The 20,583-nt window shown below is 47.4% G+C and overlaps 1 protein-coding gene and 1 long non-coding RNA gene across 2 annotated transcripts in view; one reads left to right on the forward strand and one right to left on the reverse strand.

Annotated features, from left to right (window-relative positions):
* Positions 1-20,583, reverse strand: part of LOC135313306 (uncharacterized) — an 89,081-nt gene that overhangs the window by 51,263 nt on the left and 17,235 nt on the right. The gene's annotated exons all lie outside the window — the stretch shown is intronic.
* Positions 7,591-9,352, forward strand: LOC135313221 (alveolar macrophage chemotactic factor-like). The gene is made up of 4 exons (XM_064450777.1): positions 7,591-7,660; positions 7,829-7,955; positions 8,032-8,115; positions 8,298-9,352. Exons 1-4 carry the CDS (start codon positions 7,591-7,593, stop codon positions 8,314-8,316), a joined length of 300 nt encoding a protein of 99 aa, XP_064306847.1. The 3' UTR covers positions 8,317-9,352.

Raw genomic sequence — 20,583 nt, forward strand, 5'->3', positions numbered from 1 at the left:
GGAGTCGTAGGTGCTAGGGCAGAGCACCCTATCATAGCTAGGGAATACTATGAAACCTGACATCAATACAGGGAAAAAAAGGTAACATAATAATAGAGGTAAGAGGGGATAGCAGCAGTATATACCCTCTGGCTGTAGACAATAGCAAGTAGCAGTGACTTGATGTTTTTCTAGCTTTCTCTTACAAACTTTACACAAGAACATAATTAATTCCGAATCAAAGCACCAGAGGGAACACCTGACTCAATCAGAAACACCCCTGCCCCTTCAGAGATCGCCCATGTTAAATGGTTTCTAAAAAAGTTGACCTAAAACTTGTATCCGGGACATATCCTCCAAACACATTTTTGTGTACTTTGCTAAAGTCCTCGCTTGTTGAAATGAAAGAGGCATTGTTTCATGTTCAGTTGCCTTTTAGCTTTTTGGGGCTTGTCACCTATGAATGCACACTCTCATGACAGATGCCAAGCCAAATACCTGCTGTGGAAAGGCAAGTAGCCAAAGTGTGCAACAAAGCAACGGAATAACTTCCTGCATTTAATGAATTAGCAACTGGATAACATGAAGAAGTTTAAGTCATGTGGCTAGTAATACTCCACATGCATTTCCTTAGGGCCTGCCTAAGCTGGGCCAGCTTTCTATGCTCCAGTAGCCCTGAGGCCCACGCTAAGGACACTGAGGGTTTCCAGAGTATCTTCACACAGCAGCTCCTACCAAAGAACCTAAGCAAGGTTGGTAACTCCAGCAAGGCAAATACAAACACGTTGATGAGCTCTGTCATAGATATACTGACACCACTACTCAGCACAACTAATTTAAACTTAACTCAAGCACGTCTGTACCACCTGCAGCCAATGCATGACAGACTTATCTACAATGACAGAGAACTGGCAGCAGGCAGGGAAGAACTCAGCTTTCTAAACTCTGGCTGACATGATTCTTTCTGTTGCCTGTCTTTTTCTTATTTTCAAAGGAAATGTGCCAAAGGCAGTGAGAGGAGCCAGAGGAAAGGGTAGAATCCAGGAGAGTTCAACTACAGCTCAGCCTTGTGGCTGTTGTCATCTGGACTGGAGAGAGCCCACTGACATTCACATGGAAGGTAGCCAGAGGTGATCTGCAGGTCTGCAGGTACAAAGCCTTGCTCAGGCAGACGGTCTTGCCTTCTGAAATACTCCCACAGATACCCATTTCCCTTGTGCCAGGCCTATTTGCACGAGTAGTGACTCACAGGTTCAAGCTCAGTAATGAGCTCATTTCAGCATGTTCACGACCTCTCTGACTACTGCTCATTTCACCACGTAACTGCTGGAGGCCTGGCTGCCGAGCTTCACACATTGCTGTTCCGCGTCCTAACAGCCTCACAGTTCAGACCCCAGGAGGCTTCTTCTGGAATTTCCTCAGCAGTAACCACTGTGGAATGAGTCTGACAGTTCAGATGTTGTGAACAGTCACCAAAGCATAAAGCCCAGCACTGTCGCATAAATTCTCCTTACTCATGCCTACTGCCCAAGAACAACACGTAATCTGACTGTGCATGAGTGAGTGACAATGTCTTACTCAACAGATCTGCTCTCCACATTTACTCAAAGTTGGATCTCCTAATGATAGTTTCAGTGACCTGCACTGGATGTGCATCATCCTAACAGTTTATTGCCTCAGTTTATTACAGCTGGCTAAATCCTTCTTCCTGGTAATACTGCATAAACCTCAGTTTTGCTGCTCAGCATGTGAGGGCTATGTTTAGCAGAAAACTATTTATGGAGACACAGAGGTCTACGAGGGTGGAATAGAGCACCTGATTCCCATAGATTGTGGCCACTCAACTGTGTGTGTTCTTATCAGTGTAGTAATGCACTTATACAAATAAAATCTGCTTTCATTTGTGTTGTCCTGCAAAGAACATGGCGCTTCCCTGAGGCAGCCACACTGGGAATTCCCATTGCTCATGGTGCTATATCCTGGAGGGAATATCTCAAGGGATCTCAGGGAAGGCTGCTAACTTTTCTGCTCAGTGGTTGCCCCTAAGCACCTGTGGGCAATTGTCCATCCTTAGCAGCTGTGTTTCCTACAGTTTTCTTAAGGAATCCCTCTTGTTTTCAAGGAAAGCATGCCCCTGCTTCTCCCTGGGTCCTTTTCAGTTGCCGCTCTGCCACTTCAAAAAAACCATACAACACTACTTACCAGGGCCTACTATGACTGTTGCTACTTAGAAGGGTAAGTCAGACTGCAAAAACAGAGCCGGGAAGACCACCTCTGCTACAAAATTTCTGTCCTGAAGACAGAAGCCAAGCTACACGATGCATCAGCTTTGTGCACCGTTTCATATGCACATCAGTGGAGAATTCATTCGCATTAACAATAATTTATTAGTTTTCAACTAAGAAAAAGAAAGAAAGGGCATATAACCCACGGGAAGGTAGCAGGCCCAGAGCTAAAGATGTATGCGTCTTCCAATCCACTCAGTGCCACACCCTCTGGACTCCCACACAACCTCCCTGTCCCCTAGCAGACTACAGTCCATAGCTGCTTCTCCTGTAACCTCTCCATTTCTCCCCAAGACCATAAAAGCCGCTCCACGTTTCCCCCGTTTTCTGTGTTCTAATCACACTTGAACAGCTGAACAAGAGACAGCGCAGGAGGTAGCTAACTCCGTGCTATGCACTTCCTGCAGGCAGGAACATCTGGACTGGCCAGCTGGCGAGGCGGAAAGAGCAAAGCTTGTGCTGCAGATTTTCCCCCAATGGCAGTGCTGGTCTGGCGTTCTCTCTCCCTCCATCCAACATTGACTCGCCGCAAACTTGTACTAACTTGGCTGATACCTCTTGACAGCTCTTTGTCAAATCTTTCTGAAGTCGGACAAATGACACAAACTTTGCTGGAGGGGTTAAACTGGGGAGGGGGGGAACGACAGAGCAGGACAGAGAGACGTCTTGATCATGTAATTTCCTTATAAGACCAAACTACAAGCCAAGAGCTTCCAAGCATGTCATTGCCAAACTGCAATTGGAAAGGGGTGCAAATTAGTCATTAGATATTTCCCGACTCCATGGGACAATCGCCATTTGCTTATGACCTACAATCTTCCTGCTTGGCTGATCTCCCGAGGGACGAAGCCAGCAGCCCCATGAACTATCTGATCTCAGGAGTGAGAGTCTCCATGTACCACTAGGCTGCCACCTAATTAAGGTCTCACTGGGACTGATTCACATCACATGCTACATCTGACCTGTTTTGAGCCCTGACTTGGTTTTGTTTTCAGACAGTAAATCTTTTAATAGGATTACTGTACTGTGACACTTGTAATTTCAAAAATCACTTTATTTTGCTTTCCATCTTGGCACCCCTGCCAGTGTAGTTTTACCTACAGTTAATTCCTGTTCTGTCCTGTTAATGTTATTATACAATCATTACTTGGCTTGTCTCTAAAAAAAAGTAAATATAATCTACTAGCTGTCGTGGTTTAGCCCCAGTCAGCAACCAAGCCCCACACAGCCACTCGCTCACTCCTCCCACCCCAGTGGGATGGGGGAGAGAATCAGAAGAGCAAGAAAACTCGTGGGTTGAGATAAGAACATTTAATAATTGTAATAAAATAGTAATAATAATGATAATGGTAATGATAATGATGATGATGATAAAAAAATGAAAAGGAAAATAATGTGAGAGAGTGAAATGAAAACCAGGGGAAAAAGTTAACAAATGCTGCAACCGCTCATCACCCACTGACCAACGCTGCCAGTCACCAAGCTGCAGTCACTGCTTCCCCTGGCCAACTCCCCCCAGTTCATATACTGGGCATGATGTCATATGATATGGAATATCCCTTTGGCCTGTTGGGGTCAGCTGTCCTGGCTGTGCCCCCTCCCCTCCCAGCTTCTTGGGCACCCAGCAGAGCATGGGAAGCTAGAAAAGTCCTTGACTAGTGTCAGCACTACCTAGCAACAGATAATCCATCAGTGTGTTATCAACATTATTTTCTTACTAAGTCCAAAACACAGCACTCTACCAGCTACAATGAAGAAAATTAAATCTATCCCAGCCAAAACTTTATTCCATACCATTTATGTCATGCTCACATCCCACACTATCCAATACAACTTCAATAACCACCCACCCCTTCCCATCCTTTGATAAAATACACAGATATTATTTATCATTCCCTTAGTCTAGGAAACACTCCTGTAAAATGCCCACAAAATGTCCACAAAATGTCCATTGAGTTCACCCAGTCCATGGCTTTGGGCTCCATCTAATGTAACTGTCTTTCAGGTCAGGAGAGGCAGCGTGTGTGGTGTCTGATTGTTGCATGCCGAAGTCAGTCCTTGTTCCATCACCGCTGTACTTTGCTTGGTTTAATCAAAGTTCATTCTTCATTAATTTGGGAGATTCCTACTATGATACCAATTGATATGGCATATAGCAACCAGAGTAGTGATGACATACAACATTATATAGCAGTTCGCATTATGCCATTCAGTTCATTGGCTGTTTTCACCCAAAATCAAACCCCCTTGAGGCACACACCGGAATTCTCCCTCCTCCTGCATCACCCACCAAGTGCACCCAGTTCCTCAAGATAAAGCAATCCCATGAACGGGTTTGCCTTTGCCTGAGGCAGGAATAACCCAGACTGTTTTCCCCAGCATATTTTTTATGTGCACTACAGAGACTTTATTCCCTTCCACAGTATGTAAGTGTTCTGATTGGGCAGGGCCAGCTTGCCTGGCAGATCCCCTCGTGTTGACTAACCAGGTGGCTTTTGCTAAACATGTATCCCAGTGCTTGAATGTCCCACCCCCCATTGCTCTCAGTGTAGTCTTTAACAGCCCATTGTACCATTCTATTTTCCCAGAGGCAGGTGCATGATAGGGGATGTGATACACCCACTCAATGCCGTGCTCTTTGGCCCAAGTGTCTATGAGGTTGTTTCGGAAATGAGTCCCATTGTCTGACTCAGTTCCCTCTGGGGTGCCGTGTTGCCACAGGACTTGTTTTTCCTGGCCCAGGATAGTGTTCTGGACAGTGGCATGGGACATGGGGTATGTTTCCAGTCATCTGGTGGTTGCTTCCACCATTGTAAGCACATGGTGCTTGCTTTGGTGGGTCTGTGGGAGTGTGATATAGTCAATCTGCCAGAGCTCTCCATATTTATGTTTCAGCCATTGTCCCCCATACCACAGAAGCTTTACCCACCTGGCCTGCTTGATTGCAGCGCACGTTTCACATTGATGGATAACCTGTGCAATAGCGTCCATGGTCAAGTCCAGCCCTTGATCACGAGCACCATCTGTATGTTGCATCTCTTCCCTGATGGCCTGAGGTGTCATGGGCCCACTGAGCTAGGCATTTGCCCATACTATCCCACATGCCCTGCCACTCATAACTATCAAGTCTTAGAGCAGATCTCTGGATGATATTCTTAAATCGCTTACTAACCTTAGACAAATCCAAAACAATATTCCCAAGTAATACCAATAGAAGTATCTTAACTACTCAAGAATGTTCAAGATACTGAAAAGTTGTTGTAATGAAGGAGGAGGCATCATAGAAGAAGGTAGCTAAGGTGCCATTCTGTACTTCCTCCATAAAAAATCTCTCAGAGGAAGAGGTATAATTGCTAATTGTCTCCATGAGGTGGTACCCAAAGTATAGTAACAGCTTCAACACAAACCCCAAATACCAGAGAAAGCTCAAGGCCAATGTTGTAATAACAAATCTCCCAGGCAAAACATCACTAATCCCAGCAGAGCACAGCAAACTACAAAACCAGTAGAAATCTTTAACATGTACAGCAAAAACAAGAGCATGCTGTAGGTCTGATAAACTAATACTGAGAACAGATGGATCAATGCTGTGACCAGCAACTGTTATTATCTCAAACCCTTCGTGTCCCACATTGGGCACCAAAAAGGACTGTCATGGTTTAGCCCCAGTCAGCAACTGGGAGCCACACAGCACTCACTCACTCCCCCCACCCCAGTGGGATGGGGGAGAGAATCAGAAGAGCAAGAAAACTCGTGGGTTGAGAGACAAACAGTTTAATAACTAAAATAAAAAAGTGATAGCAATAATAATAATAATATAATGTAAAGGAAAATAATGAGAGAGAGAGGGGAAACCTCGGGAGGGGAAAAAAACCAACCAAACAAAAAGTGCTGCAACCACTCACCACCCGCTGACCAACCCTGCCAGTCACCAAGCTGCAATCACTGCTTCCCCTGGCCAACTCCCCCCAGTTCATATACTGGGCATGACATATGGTATGGAATATCCCTTTGGCCTGTTGGGGTCAGCTGTCCTGGCTGTGCCCCCTCCCCTCCCAGCTTCTTGGGCACCCAGCAGAGCATGGGAGGCTGGACAAGCCCTTGACAAGTGTAAACACTTCCTAGCAACAGCTAATCCATCAGTGTGTTATTATTTTCTTACTAAGTCCAAAACGCAGCACTGCACCAGCTACAGTAAAGAAAATTAACCCTATCCCAATTAAAACCATGACAATGGTTTAGTTGCAAGAAGCCACCTCTGTGCTGACAGTCTTCTTATAAGGAAACAATGTCAATTTTCCCCTGAAAATCAAGTCAAGCCAGTTAAAACAGTCCCTGTACCATGCTTGGTTTCAAGTCATTCTAATAATGATTCATGAGCAGTTCTCTTCTTCACAAACCAGGAATGTTTCGCTGAAATCTGACTGGGCTTATCTGATTTTGAATTAGCGCTCAGAGTTTTGGATGTGTGTTCTACAGCAAACAAATATTTATAAAGTAAATAAAGATTAGGAAGTTGCAGGGGAGGAAGATCTAAGAACAAACTTGCAAATCTTAAATTCCTGCATAGCCATAAAGATGTCATAAACCTAAACAACAAGGGTACAAAAAACCCGACCTAGAAGCTTTAGGGATGCACAAGGCATTCCAGTTGTTGGGTCAAGACACATGGCAGCCTGACCCTGGAACAATTTGATTCCACTCATGTTCACATGTGCTGGTGGAAGAGACAAAAAGGATCAGCTGCAAAAACAAAGATGTGCAAAATAATTTTTCATACCAAAATGAATTACAAAAGAAAGTGCTTTGGCCATAACTGATCTAAACCTATGTAAATGAAGGTCAGAAAAATTGCACCTCATTTATTTTATAAGCTACCAGAAAACTGTTTATTTTGCTGCTTTATAGCCAAAGTTAGCAAAATGCCTTGACAGTCATGATGTCAGAGTGACCCAACTGTGCAGAGGAGTGGAATAGAAGGCTGGTATTACTAGGAGTGTAGGTATGGAAATTTGAGTGCCTCCTAGTTGCAGGAAAAACAGATTTCCAGTTTTCAAAAGTCAGGTAGGTGAAGAAGGGGTGCTCAGGGGAGCAGCCCGCACCGCATGAGGGTGCGGAGTTGCACGGGGTTAGCACCCGACAGCCGGCGGTGGAAAGGGGCCAAGGCGGCCGGGGAGGTGGGGAGCCCCACCAAGCACACCCCCCCGGCTCCACTCCGCGCCCGGGAAATTCCCCGGCAGCTCCCGCCGGGAGATAAAAGCCCCGTCGGCCAAGGGGGCCGCTGTCACAGAGGGCTCTCGCAGCAGCTTCGCCGCCAGCGCCAGCCATGAGCCCGCACCTGCGCCGCCGCCGCCTCCTCCTCCTCGTCCTCCTCCTGGCCGCCGCGCTCTGCCGGGGTGAGCGGCCGCGGGCTCGGCCGGGGACCAGCAGGGCTGCCAGCCGCCGGGGCGGGCCGGGGTCAGCCGGCGGGGGTGCGCGGGGCGCCGGCGGCCCGGCGGGGGAGCGGGGCGGGCCGGACCGGGGCGGGGGGCGCCGGGGCTGAGGCGCCTCCCGCCCGCCTCCAGGTGCGCCGCTGGCCGGGGAGCTGCGCTGCCGCTGCCCGCGGACCGTCTCCGAGGTGATCGCGCCGCGGCGCCTGGCCCGCCTGGAGCTCGTCGCCGAGGGGCCGCACTGCGCCGTGCCCGAGGTCATGTAAGTGCCCGGCCCCGGCCCCGGCCTCGGCCCGACCCGGCCCGGCCCCGGCCTCACCCCCTGCCTCGCCCCGCAGAGCCACCACCAAGCGCGGACAGACGGTCTGCCTGAACCCCTCCGCACCCTGGGTCAAGATCATCGTCGCCAGGGTCCTCGAGAGGTACCTGCCGGCGACGCCGCGGGGGGGTCCCGGGAGGGAGCGGGGCGGCCCGGCCCGACACCCCCGGGGGAAGCGAGGGGAGCCCCGTGCGCCTCCCGCGACGCCCGCTCCCCAGCAAGCCGTAGGCTCGCAGGTGACGGCAGGCTGTGCTCATCTCTGTTTTCTCGGCTTTTTGCTTTCAGCTCATCGCAGAAGAACTGACGGGGGAAAGCAGCTCGCTGGCGGGGAGATGACACTGGGCCTGGGGCTGCGGGGGCTTCCCTCTCTTGCAACGCACTTTAAGCTCCGCCTATTTATTGAGTACTTTGTTTAATGTAATGATATCTGATCGTATTTATTTACATCTTGCATAGTACTCGCAATATTTATCTTCAGTTTGGACATTGTCTGCAAAGCACAGTTCTAAGTGCTGTACTACTTCACTGCCTCTAAAACCTTGCTTTGGGGATGTTAGGCAGGAGAAAAGACACAGGGGGTACCCTGAATTATTTCACAGGAAAAAATTTGCCTGGGCTGCAGCATCAGCAGCCACTGCTGAGGCTTCGGCATCAGCGCAAGGTATATTTCCGTGCTACGTGCCTTTGTAAGGACATGAGTAGTTTGCATAGAAACATTTATTCTGTGCAGCAGCTCGGAGTAGAGAACTGCTGCCGCCCAAAACACGTCTCTGTTTTGGTTTGCACATTGTATAGCTATGTGCCTGGAAAAACTCTTGCCCAGCTCCTGTGGGAAAGCCATGCAGGCTGCTCCGCCACGCCAGTCCAACAGCCACTTCGGTTCCCTTCCCTGCCAGAAGCGCGGCTTACCCCGTGCGTTTGCGTTTTGAGGGAGGTGGTGGGCTTTGCTCATTGCAACCTCAGACATATGATGTCTCTTTTTCTGTATGGCATAATGTCATAATTTATATAAAGTTACATATAAGTGACCGTGCTGTTGTGTTGATGGATGTTTATTTATTCTAGTCCAAATTCCTCTTGGAATTGTGTATATGCAGTTTCCTCTGCTCTTCATGTTTCTATCCAGCAGAAGATTAAAAAGAAGTGGTATCTAAACCACTTTTAAATACTGGTATTTAAATGTCATCATGGTGAGACCATATGATTTCTATTCATCTACTCATTTTCCCAAATGCCGAAGAAGTCCTGATCGTTATATACATATAATCATCGTGCGGAGGTATCATCATACATCCAGAATAACTGTAATAAGCTCCTGTAAATCCAATGGAATATTTTTCCTTATTTTTTATTACTAACTCTGTTTCCTAATTAAGAAATTTTCCCTTGTCACTTAGAGTTTTGCTTTTCAAAAAATAAATATTGTTACACTTGCTTGGTGTCTGTTTCCATATGTTAATGTTGCAGGCAGATCTTGCAACATCAAATCTTCTCAGTTCAGTTAATGGCTTGTATAAGCTGTGCCCATCAATACACTTGCACCACTCCAGAACTACAATCCTCAGCCTTCCTTTGCCTGAATGAGAGCTATGGTGTGAGAGCAGTAAGACCAAGCCTCTTTTAGATGGTCCCATTTGCAGGGAAATGAAATAATTTCAGAAGGTGATGTGAAAAGCACCAGTGCTCCATTTTCCTCCCTCCCACTTCACGGCAGCCACCTAGAAGTTGAAAATTTCATGTGGAGCAGTGAAACGACTGTTTCTCACACATTCCCCCTAAATCTTTGTGCCAGTTTCTGCTCCTTTTGAAATGAGGAAAAGGACAGGTTTAATTTGGCTAAATGGCTTAGAGCTTTTTTCAGTGAGGTTTTTACCTTTCCATCCTCTTGCTGTGCTTGAAATGAGCTAGTACTGCCCCTTGGAGAGGCTGAGAAGAAACCCATGCCTTTCGGCAGATCCCTGGGAGGGCAAGGGCAGGGAGCAAGCCTGAGCTGGTTTAGGTTGAATGAAGTCAGCCAACTGCTGTCCGGACAGCATGGAGGTCAGATAACCTAACTTCATCACCAGAAAACAGATTGGTGCTAGTTTCAATATGAAGCTGTGTGATTGTCCCGGCTTTCTCAAGCCCAAGAGGCTCCTCCTTCTGTCTACTGTCACACTTCTGTCATTTCACCTACTGCAAAGGAGCAGCACTGTTTTCACAATGTATTTTTCAAACACATTCACCATGAAAACGCAGCAGGAGGCGGTAGGCTGCGGGTAAAGCAAGGGCGACACTACCTACTTCAGCCCTGATTAGCCTGCTGCTGATTTGTTCCTCAGGCAAGCTCTCTCCTAGGTAAATACTGGTCATGCTGACATTTGTGATGGCTTCATAAAGTTAATTCCCAGCCTCTGTGAAAAACATGGCCAGGCTGGGCATTCTTTTCTCTAACAAAAGGGAAATTGTTGGGACTGTGGAATTTATAGTGTTTAAAGAATGCGTTTTACAAATTGCCTCGTTGTTCCAGTAGCAAATCCACCCTGCAGACGTGCAATTGGAGCCTTGCAGATGTACTACAGTATCTGTTGTTTGCAACACTTTGCCTTCCCTAGTTCATATGGATGGTTGTGACTCAGCTCTGGAAGCCTTTTTTTGGGAAGAACAATCCCGATCCCTTTGGTCCACACTTGCGCAATGCCTAGGGCTGAGGCTCCTGTCCCTGTTTGGGGCACGCATGCGCTGCCTTAACACAACTCTGGCTGCAAGGCCATTGCTCCCAGCAAATTCTGCCACTGCAAGAGGGAAAGAAGGCATGGTCCTTCCTTCCTCATATTTACATTGGTCAAAAAAGGCTGGAGATTAGAAAGTTCAAAACAGAGAAGCGAAGTGGGCAGGTTTCCAAAGCTGTTTGGTGGAGTGAAGAGATGTGGCCGCCCCAGCGCTCCCTCTGTGACCTCTGGAATCCTCTGGCTACTGGGGCACTTCTAGGTGGCCAGAGGAGACTGTGAAGGACAAACTGAGGGAGAGCACAAGTCTGACAGTGATTCTTGCCTCACTTTGGGACTGGCCGCAGGATTTCAGTGTTTTTGTCCTCATCTGAGTATCTTTCCACCTCCACGCCTTCCCCATCTCCTCAGTGCACACAGATTCAAATAGGTTGGGAATGGCTGGACATCCTTTTCACACCGCCCCTGCTACACGTCTGTAGCTTCCTCATACCACGTGGGGATTTTCTGTCTGCTCAGCTACTTTGCAAATACGATCACTTTATTTGGGTGGCTGCCTGGGAGTGGAACAGTACTGAGATCCAGTTCCACATCTGTTTGGCAGCACCTAGCCTGGTTTCCTTAGTAAATAAAGTCTATTATGTGACAAAGCTGCCTTGATTGTTCCCTGGGAACTTGTGAGTGTTGGCCATTTTCAAAGTATTAGGATCAAAGATACTCACTTTCTACATGTATTCTGAAAGTCTGTGGGTAGCCGTAGAAATTGCCATTGCTCTCACCGAGGAAAAGACTGCAGCGTAAGCATATAGCACACTTTCATAACACGCTGCTAAGGCAGAGGGAGAAAGAGAAGTTACGAGTGCCTTAATCAGGGGAAGTTCCTTGGCTGGACTGTGTTCCTAATCAGAGAATCCTATCGCAAAACTCAAGTCCATTGAAAACCAGTTTCATCAGTCCTGCTACTTGTTCGCTGAAAGCACCTTAATCATCCATGGCAACCATCCTCACCTACTGGGAGCAAGGGTCAGGTCTATCATGACACTGTCTAGGTGAGGTTAATGTTACTCGGCCTTCCTCTGATTTCCTAAAAATATCGTCCATGCAGAGCAGCAGATCACACATTTTCCTTATGTTACGACACACGTTCTTGTTCTCTTTGTGTCATCCAACAGGCCTCTTGACACACTAACCTCATCACAGATAAATGCTTTTAAAGTTACTCCTTATCCTTGGGCTGCCTTGATTCATACTGACTGGCATAAGACAATTATATGATCTGCCTCCCTTTCTTATCCCTACTTCCAGGAGGCACCGGAGCAAGAGGAGAGCATACCTATGGCCTTTCATTACGCTGTCAGCGGACCAGTCAGCCTCTCATCTCTCATCGGCAACTAATGACCAAGTGTGACCAACTCTCTGTGTCAATTAGAAAAGGGATGGGAATCTCCCCGCAGCCGGAAAAGTCTGGCCAGGAGGTTGGGCTGATCCCATTTGCAAAATTCAGCCAATTGCCCAGGGCATAATCCTTGAAAGAGTTCATTCCTTTGTGATGATCCTGCATTATTCTCCTCTTAACTTTTCTGAGTCTATCTAAAAGTGACAGCATGGACCACATTCATAATTTCAGCTGCCTCTTAGTCATAGCCTTCATTAAATATTATTGTAATGGCTCCAATACAAAGTAATGGTTGCAGGACATTCTGAGCACCAGTGCAAACAGCAGAAGGTGTCCTTGTTTCACAGGGACATAGACAGAATAAATGATGCTCATCTGACTTTTTATTGCCTTTTTTTCTAAAACATGGTCCTGATAATACTGCTTTGAGTGTACCCTGTTGGAACCAGATGTGTAGGGTTAGCCTAGCACGGCTTAAAGGGAAGTGACTGAGCAATGCTCCTGCGCATGAGACCTTTTTTCCAGTCTTCGTACATTGCGAGTTTCCTCTCGCTCTGTTGTTACGGCAGGTATTTGCACAAGACTTTCCCAAAAATCTACCTCAGCTAGCGGTCAGGCCAGCTGTTGAGGAGTTTGATATGTCAGAGAATGAAGACATTCTAGTCCATCAATAAATGTTCTTGTGAACGTCAAACACAATGGTTAATTACACCACAGGAAAATGACTGAGCGAATAAGCTTCATAAGCACTGCAGATGTTACACATTTGTCAACATGCCACATTTGCTGACTGAAGAGTATTTCCTTTCTGGCATGGTGAAGCAATCTCAGAGCTTCTTCACCTCTTTCTGCAGTGAATTTCTGCTACTCCGACACGTCGTTATTTCATTGTTATGAGCCGGTCAGTGCTCAAATCTCCCTTTAAAAGCAATATACCCTAACAGCTTATCTGCTGAATTAATACTGAATCATGTTAGAATTCACGTCAAGACCAGTCAGTGGCAAATTAATTTTTCCTAGTTGAAGAATGGTAAAACAGATTGCTTTGAAAAGCTGGATCGGCACAGGGAGGTGGTGTTAGGCCAGGAGAACCTAGGCATGTTGTCCCGTTGATTTTATGAGCCCTGAACAGATTAAGGTCTAAATCCCACAGTCACCTGCCCTCCAGATTTTGAATACAACTGTTCTACTAAAAAGATGGAAACCCCCCCAGTTCACAAGAAGCATAGCTTTAATTGAAGGTAGCTTGTTTTTTTAAGGCCCTCTCAATTATTTGTTACAAAATCTCCCACTGGAGACATGAAAGGCTAGCAAGAGGCTTTCCAGATGTTTGAGAAGGCAAAGGAAAGTAATGCAATTTAAGATCCTATTGATGGAGTTGATAGTTTGAAACTTACAGGACAGAAGGCCCACTGAGGGGTTTCTCACTACACAGGGTGTTTGTCACTGCTGTTTTACCACTTGCATGTTTAACTGCCAAACTAATGCAATCATTGATATTGCTACATATTTCATTTAGCTCAGTCTATTCCTGGACATAAATTCCTGCTGAGAGATTTGGATTACAATGAAGTGGTTACTTGAATGAAATATGCTCAGTTAATGCAGATTTCTGTGTGACACGAGGCATTGGCCACCCTCTGCCAGAGAAATCCTTTTCCTCCATGAGTCAGGCCCTTAATGTACCATCCGGCACAATTTCCTAAGAGCTCAGCCACTGCTGCCCTTCATGAATTGCTCAAAAAAGGGGTAAAATGCAGGTCAGCCCCAATTGTTCTTCTATACCTGGTCTACATAAAGTGACAACTGAAGTCAGCGATGAAAAGCCGGCTTCATCTAAGTTGCCATTGACGTCAGTGCGACGAGGACTTCGCCCAGCAAGTGAGGTCTTTACCCTGAAATCCAAGACAACTGCGTTCAGAACCAGGCTGCTACTGAGCTGGCGCTTTCCGAAGCAGAAATCCTGTTTGCACAGAACTTTGCCACAAAAAGAAAAACAAACTGATAGCATAAGAAAGATTTTCCCAAATAAACAAAAGGCAGCACATAATGCTGTATCTTATAAGCAGCCACAAGCCAGGAAACATTCATACAGGGGGCGGGGAGGTTGAGGGGAACCTGAAATATGGGGAGAAAAAGTCAGAAAACAGCTCACAGGGATTATATTCCTCAAATTTTACAGCTACTCCATGTCTTTATGATCCGTTTGCAACTTGCAAACCTAGCATGTCACTTCAGGTTCTGTTCCTAATATTTTGTATTGGAGAAGCAGGATTCTCAGCATGAAAATGTCATTTTTCCCTTGGCACCTTGAAAGGAAATTTCACAATACTAGGCAGGGCTGTAGCTGAGTTTTGGTGTCAGGAAGCGAGGACTAGCACCCAGGCTAGCATTTGATGGCTGGTGCTTAGCTAGTGAGCTAGAACCTGTAGTTCTTTCAGAAAACCCATGAGCTAGGCAGAAGGAATTACAGACAGGTGAGAGTTGGGTATTTGCTCCCTAGCCTGCGGCAGACCAAGCACAAAGAGAAGCAGGCACTTTGGAGAGACACACAACCCCTACTGCTCTGAAATCTTCCCCTCCCGGTTACTTTAGCGCTTTCATAACTTCCTGCAGCGTGGCAAATGTGAGAAATAGTCCAAGTACTCCAAGGTTTACAGATCTGATGGACGCAGAGCCACAGAGAGTGCACTGGCAATGCCCACATCGGTGAGTTCACACCTGGCTCCGAGAGGAGGGAAGTCGGCTCATTAACAGCAAGGCAGTCAGTTGATCAACGTGCAGGGAAATACCTGATGGACTAATTGTGAGCACAAAGTTATGTCTGTTCTCATCTTCCTTCTTCCTGGGAATATTTTGTAATTAAGCAGAGAGCTGATTTACAAGCTTGCAGACACTGCACTGATCAGTCTGTGTTGTCATCTCCCCCTGCCCAAATTAAAATATGAAAGTGGTTCTTTTGCTGCCCAGACCGAGGAAAAAAAAAATACAATTATTACATCTTTGAAAAGATCTTAGAGGAAAAATTTTAATCACTCTTCACTATTCCAGAAAGCACAACAGCAGCCCAAAGTAAAGCTTGGGGACGGAAATAAAGCAGTGCATGATCTCCAAAGAGTGGGAAGAAAGGATGGCTGGCTGGGGCACCTCTGGACTACACCTGCTGCTCAGAGGCACCCTTGGATCCTCTGGAAGACTTGAAGACTTGACATCTTTCCAGCCCCTACAAATCACTGCTTTGCATAACATTCACGGGTTTTCAGTTGTTGCTTTTCAGCTAACAACTAAATCCACAGTGAAATTACTGTGTGCTGGGCAGAGAAAGCCAAGTGCTAAAATTAAATGTGATCCTATCCCTAGATGCAGAAGAAAAAGGATTTTGTGTCTCAGCTTTCACTAGCATCTTTCAGGCTTACAAACGTCAATAAAACTTGGGCTGCGCTAAATTTAACCTCCAAATTCTGGTGTCTAAACGACAGTCCCTTCCTGTATGAGGTCCCACCGCTGGCTCCCTGGCACTGCTGGGCTCCCCGGTAAGTGGAGCAGGCTGAGCAGACACCCCCGGCCAGAGCAGCGGGGCAGTGACACCGGCCGGGGTAGGGCACCCGACCCCACAGCCCATCCCTGCAGAGCCCGCAGGCTGCCGGGTGCCGGGCGGACCGCAGGCTGGGAAGAGGGCGAGCAACGGCCGCCGGGGATGCGCAGGGAAGAGAGAAAGATGCGTGACGGCGTGTGAATCACGTTTCTCCTGCCCGGGAGCTCCCGCCGGGAGATAAAAGCCCCGTCGGCCAAGGGGGCCGCTGTCACAGAGGGCTCTCGCAGCAGCTTCGCCGCCAGCGCCAGCCATGAGCCCGCACCTGCGCCGCCGCCGCCTCCTCCTCCTCGTCCTCCTCCTGGCCGCCGCGCTCTGCCGGGGTGAGCGGCCGCGGGCTCGGCCGGGGACCAGCAGGGCTGCCAGCCGCCGGGGCGGGCCGGGGTCAGCCGGCGGGGGTGCGCGGGGCGCCGGCGGCCCGGCGGGGGAGCGGGGCGGGCCGGACCGGGGCGGGGGGCGCCGGGGCTGAGGCGCCTCCCGCCCGCCTCCAGGTGCGCCGCTGGCCGGGGAGCTGCGCTGCCGCTGCCCGCGGACCGTCTCCGAGGTGATCGCGCCGCGGCGCCTGGCCCGCCTGGAGCTCGTCGCCGAGGGGCCGCACTGCGCCGTGCCCGAGGTCATGTAAGTGCCCGGCCCCGGCCCCGGCCTCGGCCCGACCCGGCCCGGCCCCGGCCTCACCCCCTGCCTCGCCCCGCAGAGCCACCACCAAGCGCGGACAGACGGTCTGCCTGAACCCCTCCGCACCCTGGGTCAAGATCATCGTCGCCAGGGTCCTCGAGAGGTACCTGCCGGGGCGGGGCTGCTACTGCTCCCTGTTCGGGGTGGGAGGTGGGTCGTGCAGCAGCTGAGGCTAAGCCAGGCCTTTCAGCGGCCAAGCTTAGCCTACGGCTGGGTTTGAAAGCAGCACGGGTGTCGCAGGAATAGCAAGCCACGTTCTGGCATTGATTTCTCGGGGGCAGTCTGTTTACTTATGCCACAAACTTGCCCAAGAAGTGGCTTCTTTGTTAGGAACAGAAAACCCCGCGGGTCAGGTAGAATATCCACAGCATTCAATGCAAATCTAGCTGTGGTTCCGGGGCCAGTGTGGTCCATCACCATCAGGCATCTTTTCCAGAAGACACATCTCCTACGGGACTTATTATCAAGTGCATGCAAATAGACTTAACGAAAGATTCTCTGACTGACTTTATCACTTGAATTCTGCCTGTTGCAGTTCGCATAACCAGCTCTGAGGGAAGAAGCATCTCCAAATGAAGCTGCCTGCATTTGCTAGAAGATGCCAGGAAATGGATGCTGAAAGAAGATAATAGCCTGACTAGTTTTGATGAGTTGCAGACCAGCAATTCTATGTTCAATCCCTCTAAGAGCTTCCCCTCCCCACCCCTCGTATTTATTATTGCCTATCCCTACGTATGTATTATTGACGGAGGCAGAGTGATTGAATCCGATTGATAGGAGACCACTGGCTTTGTGAGGCACCTCTCGGCGGCCCCGCTGCAGTCCTCACAATTTGAGTAGCCCCACCTTTGTGCAAGATTCTTCTCTTTGAACTCTATTTGCCAACAAGGTCTTATACATAGCATTAATACCTGAGAAGAAGGTGTGTCCGTCATGGAGACCGCTCTGCAGGTGTCTGCAGCAGTCTGATACTGAGCGGATTGAACAGGTCATGGCGATGGCAGTGGGTAACACTCCCCTTGGGAATAGCAAGGTCGCTAAGTTTGAGTGCTTCTGGCACTTGGCGCTTGAGCGCCCGCACAGGACTCCATGGGAATACAAACTGGTTGCGGCAAGTGCAGTGCTGTGCTGCCATGCTCCATCTGCTGCCGCCAGCACCTAAATGAGCCTCAGGCTCAGAATGTTTTGCTAAATCTTTTTTCCCCACTGAAACTTCCTCGCATTTACCATAGAATGCCTAGCATCCTTTTGCACAAGACCCTACACAAGGAAGTTACAGAAAGCTTGCTCCTGAAGTCCCTCTCTACTCAGTGCTTCTGATGGCTTAAGAATTTCCATGAATTGTGGGGGGGTCATGCCGAGATTATTTTGGTTTCTAATGAGATAATGTTGGGGTTAGTTCTTTGTTGGTTTTTAAATGAGTTTACATTTAATAATTTGGTACTTATACACAAGATGTAAAGGAACAGTAAATGTTCTGAAGAGGCTTAGATATTTCATGTCTACATGTATGACATACTGTCATAATTCATATAGAATAAGTAATTTTCCTTATTCTGCTTTGGAAAAATATATTTCTGTAAAAATGTGGATGTATTATGAAATGATAATGTAATGGAATATAATGCAATAAAAATGTTCTTGTTGAAAAATATACTGTGTTTTTTTGGTGAATCCCATGCGGACCTCTGTACCTGGGTCAGTCTGGCTAGCTGGGAAGTGGGGAAGCAGAGAAGCCATCACCTCCGTGTGCCCAGGCCTCGCTGGGCACACCTGCACTCAGCTCTCTCTTGAAGTGTCGGGGCCCTTTGTACTGAGCAAATGTGCTTTTAGATTCAGAGGCACATCACTTACTTAAACCCTTCACTCAGAGCTGCCGACGTGAAGAGAGATTAACCCCAGGATGGGTGTATGGAATCCAAGTAAGCCCCTGCAATCTGCAGGAACTTGTACTCTGGTTTAACTTAAAGTGGGGCTGTGTTTAAACATGTTTTGCTGGGTGGGAAGGAGCAACCGTGACAGCTGTGGTAAGGAACCATGACAGTTTACAAAAGTAAATTTGTTTCCAGAAAAATTGTTCAGGTCCCAGATGTAATAAGAAGCCCTGACACCTTTTAAAGCAAAGAATCTCTACCTCTGGGTTGTTATTCAGTGCACATTCCCAGTGCAAACGAGATCTTCAGTCACTAGGTACATAGCACTTACTTAGTGACAGAAAAATCAATCCCTGTTTTCTCATGAAATTCAATAGAACCTTATCTGAAGGTGTAACAATATCCTGGCCCTGTTGGCATGTCTAAGAGACACCCAGTGCTCTCCTGTGACACCTGAAGAAAGCTGGCTTATCCCCATAACACAGCCTAGCCTTTCTTTGAGAGAAATCTTTGCAAAGCAAATTCCCAGGAACAAGGATTATCCTTGTTCCATATTTCTTCCTCTTTACCTAGCAAGTAACTGGATGCTACTTTTTTGAGTTGTGGACACAGAGAAAAACCTTACTCAATTTTGAAAACTTCTCGATGTATGAAATAGCTTTTCTCTCTGTAATACCAGGATTTTAAAGTCCAATACTTAGGCTATTGTGGTTAGGAGAAGATGTTACATCACTCAGAAAAGGAGAAATAATTATTTTATATTTTTAGTGATACCATCTTCCTACTGTTGCTCTTGAAGGGAAAAAGTCTTACTATATTAAAAACCTTTCTAGGGAAAATAATTTATTTTGCCTGACTTATCTATCAGATGAGTGCAGAAATTTAGAGTAGTAAAGGGCTAAAAATATGCCCTGCATCTGAGAAAAACAATTAATCCAATTAGGCAAATTTGCATATTTAAAGAGAGAGCAAATTAGGGGAGAGTGTAAAGTGAACAAAGCTACAGCCAAAAAGCAACAGAGAATGGGAAGGGTTACTTACGTGTATGTATATAATGAAATAATCAGAATGTCGATCAAAGGGTGGATTTTACAGTGTGACAACTATATGTGTGTGTGTATATATATGCATGCATGTCTGCTTAGATCAACCGCATATTATGAAATCACAGAATGACTCAGATGATAGATATTCTATCCCCAACTGGCTATTCCACTGGGTCATACTGTGAACTACCTCAAAGCTGAAGGTGTTTGAGGGACTAGTGTTACTGGTTCAGTCATATGGTGAAATCTAACCGTAAGGAAAACCAGCAGATTCCAAATGACTGTGATACTATTTGTCAGACAAAAATATTCAGAGTTTTCCCCTGTAGTCCACATTGCTAAGAGGGGTGGAGTGATTATTTACTGTCTTCTCCGAGAACATCTTCCCAAAATTTATGCTAATGGACTGTTTCCTCTTTGCGTTTTTCAACCTTTTGCCCTCTTTGAGACTATATTTCCCTTTTTATTAGTGAGAAAAAGAGAAACTTTGTCCTTTTTCCTCTCCGTGGGAGCTCTGTTTCACTGGGGGTTAGGTCCCCATGCCATTTGGCATCTAAGCCAAAGGTCGTCCTTGTAGGGTTCCTGACTGAGAGACACCTGTGCATTGAGGAGTCAGTGACCCACGTAGCTCAGTTAAGCGGAGCAGGCCCAGGCCCCCGCTGTGCTGTGCTGTGCTGCACGCCCAGCTCGGCCTTCAGGCCTGCACCGCACTGCACGTACCCCTCAGCTGTAGGATAAACATAGCCAGCTCCTTCTAACAGAGAGGTGTGCAGGGAGCTCCCATGCACTGCTGGGGATCTGCTACGTGTCCTTGCTCTTATGTAAAACTGCAGCAACAAATTCTCATGTGAACATTCTTCCTCTCTGACAGTAGAAATTATAAATAGAATTGTTTTCTATTTAGAAAATCCTCAAAAGGGCTTGAATGACTCTCAACAGGGTAACCTTTCTGCACTCAGGATCTGCACAGAAAGCTGTGCCCTGACTGGAGCCCTGTTCGATACCGCAGAACTTAGGGTTACCAGCACCTGAAGGCACAGAAAACTATCCTTATTAGCCTTTTCTCTTCCATAGTGGTAGCTCTAATAAATGGCATTTTAGGCAACACTTGACAAAGAAAAACAAGAGCCTGGCTGGCTTTTTTCCTGGCATTCTAACAGACTGGCGCTTCCTGGTTCAAAACATCCTTCAGGAATCGAAGGAGGCCATTTTCAAAACCAGACATACACAACAAGCTCTGCGGCTGGACCTGTGCTAGCCAACTGCTTCTTCCACACAGG

This window comes from Phalacrocorax carbo, chromosome 4, assembly GCF_963921805.1.
Source record: "Phalacrocorax carbo chromosome 4, bPhaCar2.1, whole genome shotgun sequence".
Classification (NCBI taxonomy): Eukaryota; Metazoa; Chordata; class Aves; order Suliformes; family Phalacrocoracidae; genus Phalacrocorax; species Phalacrocorax carbo.

Bases quoted from the DNA above. Each gene is read 5' to 3' on its own strand.
- LOC135313221 (XM_064450777.1), top strand. From the start codon at position 7,591: ATGAGCCCGCACCTGCGCCGCCGCCGCCTCCTCCTCCTCGTCCTCCTC. The intron at 7,661-7,828 runs GTGAGCGGCCGC...GCCCGCCTCCAG, and splicing joins GGCCGCCGCGCTCTGCCGGG to GTGCGCCGCTGGCCGGGGAG. The intron at 7,956-8,031 runs GTAAGTGCCCGG...CTCGCCCCGCAG, and splicing joins TGCGCCGTGCCCGAGGTCAT to AGCCACCACCAAGCGCGGAC.